At 47.6% G+C, this 11,066-nt stretch overlaps 1 protein-coding gene across 22 annotated transcripts in view; it reads right to left on the reverse strand.

The window, feature by feature from the left end:
* Positions 1 to 11,066, reverse strand: part of celf2 (cugbp, Elav-like family member 2) — a 291,608-nt gene that overhangs the window by 130,320 nt on the left and 150,222 nt on the right. For 3 of the 22 annotated variants that reach the window (XM_008401614.2, XM_017302947.1, XM_008401609.2), the window contains exon 1: positions 6,915 to 6,991. The exons of 17 other annotated variants lie outside the window; for them this stretch is intronic. In XM_008401614.2, the coding sequence (XP_008399836.1) occupies positions 6,915 to 6,991 (77 nt within the window). Of the gene's footprint in view, positions 1 to 6,914; positions 7,815 to 11,066 lie in introns of those variants that run through there. 2 more of the 22 variants (XM_008401608.2, XM_017302946.1) reach the window with 2 other exon arrangements.

Raw genomic sequence — 11,066 nt, forward strand, 5'->3', positions numbered from 1 at the left:
AACTACAGCAAACTACAGTGAACTACAGCAAACTACAGTGAACTACAGCAAACTACAGCAAACTACAGTGAACTACAGTAAGGAATTATCTTGTTTTCTCAGCCAGTCATGCTGCATGACTCTGTTTTGATGATGTAAAGCACTTCGCTGCTGAAATGTTCTGTACAAATAAAATTCGATTGATTGATAAAAATCCTGTAAAATTTCCCGACATCCGGTGAAAAAGCTGCGGTTTTGGTTCGGGGAAAATGTTTCTCATGTTTGGTGAATCCAGAGGAGCGATCGCCGCTTCAGGTGGAGGAAACAAAGAGCCTGATCAGAAGCTCTTTTACATCCAGCTCTGCTAACAGCGAACGGCGGAGAAACAGCATTCCTTTCAAAATAAAAGCTGCTTTTGCACAAACATGAACGTGAACAATGAGAGGAAAGCAGAGCGACGCCCCCAGCTGCTGATCAGTGAGGAATACTGCAGGTGAGCCTCAGCCTCTGTGTCCTGATGGCTCTTTTAGCTCAGTCCACAAACGCTGCTCCTAATCCCAAATTCCTCTCCTTCTCCACTGTAATGAGCTCCTCTCCGACTCAAGAGTTGACAGAGGTAAAGCGTTTAGCACGCATGAATGAAGAGGAGAGCAAGAGAGAGAGGGAGACGGGGGGTGCAGGCCAAAAGAGAGGAATCCAGAGAGACGTGCATGAGGTAAGCTCTCCCTCTGGCGCGGCGCAGCAACGTGCTGCAGCGTCCAAACGCAGCTGTTTGACAAAGAGACGCAGAGAAGAAGAATAAACTTCCCATGAAGCGAGATGCGTTTTCTCAGCCTGTCACAACAACCCGGGGGACGCAACGTGCGCGCCGTCGTCACATGGTGTGTGTTTGCGTGGGCGGCCGTTGTGTGCATGCTGCACTGAAATAATAACAAAAAGAAAAATAAATCACGGCTGATTCGTTCCAAGGCCCTGCGACGAGCGCCGCTCCCAGAATTCAGACGCATGCAGCAGCTGCAGCATCTCAACAGGAAGCAAGCAGCCGACATGATGGCGAAGGGACATCATGATGAAGGGACGGTCCATTAAACCCATCAAATAACTGTCTACATTCTTAAAATGAAATAATATTTAACATCTTTTCACATCAACACGTCCATCCAGGATGTTCTGCAAACAAAATCTATATTTTTTTACTGCTAATTTGGAAAAATATGCAACTGGGCCTCCAGTTTGATGTGATGCATTAAGAAGTGATGGAGTAAAAGTGATTAAAGGTTGATGGAGGAGATTCCTCTCCGCTAACAGAGACGATCATCATGGCTACAGACCGACCAGCAGGATGAACAATAACTGCGGCGCCGCCGCCGCCGTTCCTCCTGAATGTTTCACATTCACAGCCAGCGCCGGTTCAGATGTGTCAAACGATGCGGCCGCCTGCCGCCGCGCTGAAAGGTCACAACAGGAAGTGGGAGATCAGAACTCCTTTGTGTGGAGCAGCGAGCGAGCGCTGGAGTCCAGCTCCGTCTCCTGGATACCTTCGATTGGAGCCGGTGTCACTCCGGCAGGTTTTATCTCAGCTGCAGCTAAATGAGCTGCACAGGAAGTTCAGTCTGATCCTGATTCATGAACGGCTAAAATCTTCACTTAAATCTTTTCCTTCTTTAATAAAATATCTTCACTGTAAAATAAACACACCAGACATGAAGATGCAGTAAAATGTCTCTGCTTCCACTTCAACAGACATTTAGCACCAGAGAGGCTAACGACTAGCATGCCTAGCTTGCTAGTTGTTAAGCTAGAAAGTTCTCTTATGTACTTCCTGGAACAAAATGTACTTTATTTAAAAAAATCTGTAATCCCAGAAAGAATATCTGTGGCTGCGTAGCATGCTAGTTATTAGCCTCGCTAATGCTAACACAATTAAGTAAAATTCAGCTGGGAATTTAGTCTTAGCGCTACCACAGAAGCTAACAGCAGCAGTTTTCCTTCTTTGGGGTTCAGCCAATCAGCAGCACGGAAAATAAAGGCGTTTTTCTGCAAACGGCAGCCAATAAGAGAGCAGCGCGTGGTGGTAGGTCAAATTCCCAGGATGCTTTTCTTATAACAAGGAGTATTAATGTTTACCTTAATGTTGCACCAAATCAGAGCAACAGAAAAAACGTTTAACCTAAAACTGAGGACAAGCAGGCAGGTTGACGTTCTACATCTCAGTGACGGACGGAGAGTGATGTTCACTGATTCACACTCACTCTTCATACCCAGTGCTGGACGGCATCATGGACACATTCTGGAAAGCAAAACATTCTAAAGGGAAATCTGTGCCTGAAAATGATCCCAGCTGGTTTTCCCAGACGAATAAGGATCCAAAAACTTTTTTAAAACTGTCTGAACTATTAACGTTTCCCTCACTGAGGAACTCCAATAAAAATATGAATAATTTTGACAGAGAAAATGGTAAATCTGCTGCAGGTGAGACATGTTGGACGGTGTGTCCTCTGTGTCTCCGTTTGGACGCGTCCTGCTGCGGCCACGCCCCTGCCACAGGTACGCCGGGCCTGATGAAGCTGCGCCGCGCGGCCGTGATACATCACCGCCTCCACCGCCGTGTCAGCCTTAGACAACCGCTCCTGAGCCCCAGCACAGAGGAGACATTCATCATCATGACAGCACACACACACGCGCACACACACCCGCACACACACCCACACACACTGAGTGGGATAAAACAATGTTGCAGCTGGCGATGCGTGAAGACGACTCCATCGCTCCATATATCACACATACTGTCCGCGTTTCCCAGCTAAATAACAACATTATGAACAAAAACATCAGAGAAATCAGGTTTTTTCCTCGTGTTTCTTTTTCACGTCAGCATCCGACCAGATGTCCGTCCATGTCGGACCTTCACCGCTCCTCTTCCTCGCCCTGCAGCGTCATTTCCACTCTGCTCTTCGTTTTCCCGCCGTGTCGCTTTCTTCACGTCTTTTAAACACCTCTGGTGGTTAATCAATCCTGGGTTGGATAAACTGTGGAACTGTTAGACTTCACTGATCTGTCTAAATCGCCTAATTTCATATTTTGCTGCACATTTTGACTTTTCCAGAATCAGTTCTTGGAATCTGGAGGATTAAAAGTTAAATCTGATTTCCAGAACTGCACCAACCTGGATTCTCCGTGTTCAGAGATGTTTGATCTGGATTCCTCTGTGCATCTCCTGAAACGCTGCAGCAAACGGCTGATTCATGATCTTCCACATGAATTCTCCTCTACAGCGGCGTTCAGGCCAAGGTCTGCACAACAAACTCAGATTGAATGAATTATCAGCAGCATTGAGCTTCAGAGGCGTTTAAAGCCCAGCAGATATTTCTCATGAGAACCTCGTGTTGTCGGCCACAGGAGCCTTTCAGCTGTTGGCTTCGTGATTTGTGTCCTCTCATGCTTGGCCGGGGGTCAGGAAGGCGCAGTGTGTGTGTGTGTGTGTGTGTGTGTGTGTGTGTGTGTGTGTGTGTGTGTGCGGGTCATAAAGACAATCCGGGGTGAGCGTTACATTTGGCTCGCCTGTGGAAATCCCAGCTTGTTTTCACTCTGGGGAAAGTTTACAGTCGTTCTCTGGTTTCTCCTGGCCGGACGGACATTTTGTTCCCTCTGAAGGCTGCAGCTCCCGCGTCGGGACCCTGAGGAACCTCGCAGCTCAGCAACACAGGGAGGTGAGGGGTCGCATGTTTCCCAGACGGACCCCAGCCTCAGTTTGCACTTGGAGTAGGAGTGGAAAGTCCAGGCCAGAGGTCCTGCTCCAGTTTCCACCAAACTCTGTTTCTCTGCTTCCAACAATAACTGGGAGGAATTGTGCAAAAGTCTTCGGTCAGCCCTGATTCTTCACATCTTCCCACTGACAGTCTGGTAGATTCGGTTCGATTAGGAACCAAAACTGCAACATTTTCATCTGCTTTGAGAAACCTGTTCCCCTCCTGGCCTGTGGGGGCGCTGCAACAAAAACCACTGAAGGAAACGACACAAAAACAACTTCCTTCTTCTCCAGATGGAAACAAGATGGAGGCGTCAGATTTTAGAGGTTGGAGGATTTCAAAAAACCATGAGCCATTTCTCCTGCTAGCGCTAAGCTAGCACATCTGTTTCGGTTTTATTTACCCAGAATGCCCTGCGCTGTAGTCCACTTCCTGCTTTTGGAGCGGTCTCTGGTCACATGAATTCAAACCAGTTCAAGTAAACTGACAATGACAAAGCAAATGTCTTATCATGATAAAGATCATTTTCAGCCTGAGTGATGATGATGATGTACAGAAGAGGATCATCACCGCTGGAAAAACATGTCAAAAGTCAGAATCTGTTTTTTTCTGTTGTCCAGTTGTTTTTCTGTAACGATACGATAAATGTCCGTCCCTAACAGATGGACAGAAAACAATCTGTTCTTCTTTTGGTCCCTTTTCGAGGCCGACGTTAGGAAACATGCAGCCAAACGCAGCAGTTGTTGTCAGGCTGCAACAGGAAGTGGAAGCCTGGGAGGAGAGCGGCTTCACGCAGCAGAAAGGAAGCATCTGGCATGAAAAGCAGCTCTAAAACAGAGAGGTTAAACACAATAATGCAAAGAAGTATGTCAGAAGATTACCAGGAGCACCTCTCAGCAGTGAAAAGCCTCGGCGGAGTGGCGTGTTCACATAAATACAAAGTGTCATTTCCATAAGCGCTATCTGGTTAAACCTGTCCGCCTCCTCGCCGGCTGGGTAAGAGGGCACAGATAGGCCTGTCTAATTCCAGCGACACGCATTATTTAGAAATCCTTCACTTTCCCCCAGACGCGGCCAGCAGCCGCTGATGCAAAACACATCAACGGGACGAAGAGCAGGAGGAAGAGGAGGGCGGCCCCCGCCGGGCCCGCGGCGTGAGAGACGGTGACACTGATTAATGAGAAAGCGTCTCGTCACGAGAGCTTCTGGGTAATAGACTACACGGCGAGTGAATGGAGGCGACTCGGAGGAGCAGAGTGGACCGGGCCTTTCATCCGGAATGAAGCCGCGAGGGATGCAGTTTTGTTTCAGGAAACAAACGGAAAACACAGCTGGGAATTTTTTATCTCCCATCCTCTAATTACAGCAGCTCACTGATCCACAGCAGGCAGCACGACTCGCCACAAACAGGAAGTCACTCATCTCAAACCCTCACGACACGGGCTTAGAAATAAAGAGGTTTATGACAATCAGCAGCCAATAACCACTGGCTGTACTCTGAGCTCCACGCCAGGTAGTAAACCGTGATTTTAAATATTCAACTGGCTCTGGTCAGGATTTTCCCAGAATTAAAAGGTTTTCCTGCAGGTTCTTTGATCGCTGACAGAAAATGAAGGGATTACAAGATTATTCCCATTTCTGCTTCCAAGCGCATGTCGCCAACCTTCATCTGATCCGCACTGGACTCAACAGAACCAGAGCACCTGGACCTGGTTGGTGCATTTCATCCACAGATTGCTCAGTATCAGCCGATCAGACACACAAATGAAATGGTTCATATTTAACATCAGATAAAGATCTAATCGATCAGATGAACCGATCACTGACCAATACTGATCTCTGACCTGCCTGCCGATTTTTAACCTTTTTAATTCTGTAATTTCAGAGAAATAACTCTTGACATTTACATTCTGCAGGTTTTTAATCGAGCTCTTAGTTTGAAATCCAACAGAAAACGGAGATCGCTGATCAGAACCAATCGAGGAAAACTGATCGGACCAGCTGGTTTATCTCTGTGATAATGTTGCAACCAGGTCTGTGAATCCAAAGAACTGATCCACATTAAATAAACTTCTAGATAAAACTTCTGACCGGCCTGCCGATTATTCTGTAATTAACATGTTTTTATCTCAAACATTAACCGATAAATCACCAATCAGAGCCAATCTCTGGAAAATGAGCCAATCCCAGCTCATTACAGATGGATGTAATTATTACATAACGCAACAAATGTTCAAATATCAGCATGTATGTCTCCATAAAATGAAATGGCATCATTACTTTGCGCACCATGACTCAACAATATTCTCCTAATTACTCCATTTATGTCCATTTGGAGCCAAATAGAGCCTCACAGCTGCATGAATCCTGATGGATTCCGCATCTTATCCATCATCACTGACTTTTAATGACTTTTTATTCCTGCCGCACCAACTTATTGGAAGAAAAAGTGAAATTAAAAAGAAAAACTGGAGCCCAGTGAAGGTTTCTCTCTGCTGGGAAATAAAGGAGCAAAATCCGTCAGCAAACAGGAAGCAAGAGCGGAGCGACGGGAGCGGGACATGCGGGACACATGACGACATGACGGGGACAAAAGCGCCTTTGTCTCTGCGAGCTGCACGAGTTTAGCGCAATTACAGCTAAATGCAATTAGCGGACACGGGATAGCGGCGCATTCCTGCGTCCACACAAGCACGCACACGCGCGCGCGCGCGCACACCAAGTGTCCAAAGTGAGGAGAAAAACACGCAGCCAGGGCGTCAACGCGCGCATGTGACACGCATCTCCACTTCTGCGCTTTTTCTGATCCGATTTCCTCCAGCAGCAGCAGCGCGGAGGGCGGCGGGCTTCATGCGCTCCTCCGCCGGCTGCAGCGTCCCGAACGCGGCGCTCCAAACCCGGTGGTGATGATGATGATGATGGTTGCGGTGGTGATGATGGCGGATGTTCTGCATGCTCGGCGCAGCGGATCGGATCGGATCGGAGAGGCTCATAAAGGCGGCGGCGGCGTTAATTCCTCATAATGGCGTTTATTCATCAGCATCCGGGCTGCGCACATCCACCCACCGACCACTGAGATCCGGACCGGCCGTTCATTCTGACCCGATTCAACATCTCCACACCGGACAGCCGCAAAAAATAAAATACAAATAAAAACAGGAGCAGAAAGAGAGGAGAATAACTTACATTCTGTCTCCAGGGACGAGCAGGCGGCTCTCCACCATCATATCGGGCAGAAAATCCAGGTTGTAGGCTGAAGTCATGCTGCCTGCCTGCCTGCCTGCTGCCTGGCCGGTGTCTGCGGCGGTGTGCGCGCCTCCCTCCGGCTGTCCGTGTGTGTGTGAGCGCCGCCCCGGTAAGAAAGGAGCGTCGCTCTGCCCGAACTGCGCCTGGTCGCGGAGACGGAGAGGGACAGGTGCAAGAGCCGAGGCCTCCCTAAAGGCGGTGCAGCCTCCAGCAGTTGTCACATTCTCCCCCCTCCCTCTGCCTCTCTGGGTCCCGGTTCGGGTCCGGTCGCTGCTGCTGCTGGTTCCGATCCGCCCGTCCTGGATGGTGAAGCCGCTGTGCAGCAGCGCAGCTAGCGGAGCTGGAGGAGCGGATCCAGCAGGGAGGCGTGGCGCTGCAGCTCCTTAAATAGACTCTGCGCTGCGCGGGAAAGTATTCACACCCCTTCAACTTCCACAGTGTTAGCGCCACACTGGTTGTCCACTGAAAAACTGACAAGTGTGGCGTGTGTTTTCCTTGGAGATGTATTTCCTTTCCGGATGATTGCGTCACTTCCTTCAGTGCAGCAGGTGAAACATCGCAGTGGGTCCAGGCAGGGCTGGACAATATGGCAGAAAAACTTCTATCAGCGTTTCGTATCAGTTGATATTGATAACTATTGATCGGTGTTTTGTTTTAAACATCTGAAAAAACCAAACTGCTGGCAGAAACTTCAGGTTTGATCCTCAGTTTGTGGGAACCAGAAACTGCTGCTGCATGTGTTCAACAGCTTGTTGCTAGGTAACCAAAGAATGAGCGAGTTGCTAGGTAACCGATTAGTGAGTTAGCTAGTTGATTCCAGCTTAGCTTAGCTTAGCCATGAGAGGTTGAGCGGCTACAGCCTTTCCTCTGCCTACATCTCCCAGAATGCTGTGCGGTTTTGGATCACAGTTCAGTGAAATTATTGATGCGTTATTTATTGATATTGATCAGGTGTCTGTAACGATAGATACTGTAAGATCCATCAGACCGGATGGACAGCGTCCGGTGAAGCCATCCCCTCAGCATGATGCTGCCGTCAGCGTGCCTCACCATGACGACGGAGGGCTGACGTACAGAGACACTCCTCCAGTTTCCTGTAACTTTACAGCCTAAAACTTTTGTTCATTTTGAGTTTTTAAATAAAATTTCATGACTTTTTTTTTCTGCCATTTTGTGACACAACCATGAAAAGCAACGCAGAATCATGAAGCTGATCTAAATGTTCAATAATCTACAACCAAGTGACTAGAGTCTCCAGATTTGTCCAAGTGAAACCATTCTGGTCCCGGTTCTGGTTCTGGTTCTGGTTCTGGTTCCGTGGAGAACACCCAGCATCACGAGAACCAGTTGAACCAGCAGCAGGTCTGAATTTAAACGTTTAAAACTTTGAACATCTCCAAATAAAGGAACAACCTGAACATAACGCTGCTTCGCTGAAGCACGGTAGTGGCAGCATCATGCTGTGGGGAGGCTCTTTGAATCCCATCTGAGCTTCAACCCTTTAGATATCCAGTTTTATTATTATTATTAATAATAAAATAAATGTAAAAACTGTATAAAAACTTTTACAAATAGCAGAAATTTCTTCTGTATTGAACAACATGACATCCACACACGGTTGATCACTTTGTGTCGATCACTTTGTGTCGATCACTTTGTGTCGATCACTTTGTGTCGATCACTTTGTGTTGATCACTTTGTGTCGATCACTTTGTGTCGATCACTTTGTGTKGATCACTTTGTGTTGATCACTTTGTGTCGATCACTTTGTGTTGCTTTGCATCCTTACAGCCGTTCAACACTAAAACATGACGTTTTTTGACGTTATTTTCCGTCTGATCGGCTTCCGCTGCTCACGGCTTCATTTAAACGTGAGACTTGTTCTGCAGCTACTTCGTCTCCATGTCCAGTCAATAATCTGTCAACAAATCAATTGTTGGTTTAATAGATTCTTGCTCCAAATAACAGCTAATTACACGAGCAGCTCTGAAGCTCACGCCGCGCTGCACAATCACCGTTCAGAGCGAGCAGAACATCGCAGCCAGTTAGGTGATTCACACTCAGATGAGTTGACCAAATTTGGAGAGGTGCAATTACACATGGGGATAGCTTTGTAATAATCATCCTGCCCATAATTTGCTGACGGTATTTTGCGGTGTGTTAATTGTGTGGGTCCAGAACGGCTCCCTGTGGAAGTGGACCGGGCCTGAACGCGGCGCGGCGCCGCAGCAGCAGCTCCTCGCTGCCCCACTTCCCTCCTCGCTCCCTGCAAGAAGCAGAAGAAACGGAGGCACTCCAGTGAAATAATGAGCCTCTCTCATACGGAGGAAGGCGGCTCTCTGGGGAAGAGGGCGAGTATCTGGGTCAATGTGGGGAAAATGTGCTCAGTCTGCACACGTAGCGCAGCGTAACTGCGTGAAGTGGGCGGGGCTTGGATCCACCTGACGCCGTCCCGCGGCGGAGACGACCGGACGTTACATAACCCCATCACATGCTTCACGCGCCGATCGAACACAAGCATCGCCGGAGGTAGCGGCAACGCAGGAGCGGCGCTCACGCCTCCAGTTTCTGCCCTTCAGGGCTTCTGTAGTGCCCAGAGCAAATTACATTTAAAACAGTCATTTACCTGCCAAGAAACGCTGGATACTCCACAAATCTCCCTGTCAACACATCTCACTGAAATTACTCTGCAGCACAGGAGCAGGCCTCTTTTGAGAAGTGATGACAGCGAGTTCCCGCTGAAAATAACCTGAAATCCACAGAAACAACAATAAGCATGACAGGAAGCGGATAAAGCAGTAGGTTAAACTAATTCAGCCGTGTCATCGCTGTTATCGCTGCGCTGCTGTCAGATAGCAGGAATTATTTATCTCCTCCCACAGATTCACATCATCCTGCGTTAGCTGTAACTCAAGAGGACAGAACTCATCTTCCAGAAGCAGATAATGTTGTTCCTCTACTAAACTCACATTAGATGTAGAATAGCAAACACACCAGACGTCCAGCTGGAGACCAGAGACCAGCGGAGACGATCTGGACCTGCTTCAGATCCTGAAACTGCCAAACATGCATCAACATGCAGGAACTACTTTCTACTGTTTGACTTATTTCCTTCTTGCAGGTTCAACCAATCAACACCAATTAAAATGAACGGCGCTCCGGGATTGGCTGCTTTGTAAACATTAGCCGTTAGCTCAACAACTAGCATGGCGTCAACAGATTCCAGCCTCCAAGATGCAGATTCCTTCATACGACAGCAAACCATCAGAAAAACGGAGGGGAACATTTCCACAAAAACTTTGGAGAATGTTGGAAACTTTTTATAATATTTCAACTTTCATGAGAATCCAAAACAAAGAAATGAAGCAACAAGATCATGAAGTACGCAGTGTTTCTGAAACACAGTGTAACAGGAGTTTACTGATTAATGCCACTAAAGATGGCCGCCGCCCAGCAGCGCTCTGTTTGCAGCAGTAAAGATGGCCGCCACCCAGCAGCTCTCTGCTTGCAGCAGTAAAGATGGCCGCCACCCAGTCTGTTTGCAGCAGTAAAGATGGCCGCCACCCAGTCTGATTGCAGCAGTAAAGATGGCCGCCACCCAGTCTGATTGCAGCAGTAAAGATGGCCGCCACAGGTGGAAACATCAGATCTCACCGTTCAGGCTGAGGTAGAAAAGTCAGATTTAGGTTGTGTTGCCTTATAAAGGCTATTTTAATAGTTTAAACAGTAAATAATCGTAAACATGCATTAATATCCTCAGTGGAAACTGTCAGCCTTCCTCATCTCACCTCTTTAGCCAATCAGCTCCAAGGAAACTGAACGATATTCCTGGATTGGCTGCTTAGCAAATGCCATCCAATAACTAGAGTCATAATAATATTTCAAATTCAAAAACGGCTTTTTCTTTGTAATAAGTTACAAAATAAAAATACTGTTAATTTTATTTAATGTTCCATAAGATGATTATTGTTGAGGGATAAAGTTTGTTTGATCTGCCACCGCTCAGTCCAAAGGAATGTTGATCTAAATGGTCGTCGGTGTGTGTGTGTGTGTGTGTGCGTGCGTGTGTGTGTGTGTGTGTGTGCGTGCGTG

This window comes from Poecilia reticulata, unplaced genomic scaffold, assembly GCF_000633615.1.
Source record: "Poecilia reticulata strain Guanapo unplaced genomic scaffold, Guppy_female_1.0+MT scaffold_125, whole genome shotgun sequence".
Taxonomy (NCBI): domain Eukaryota; kingdom Metazoa; phylum Chordata; class Actinopteri; order Cyprinodontiformes; family Poeciliidae; genus Poecilia; species Poecilia reticulata.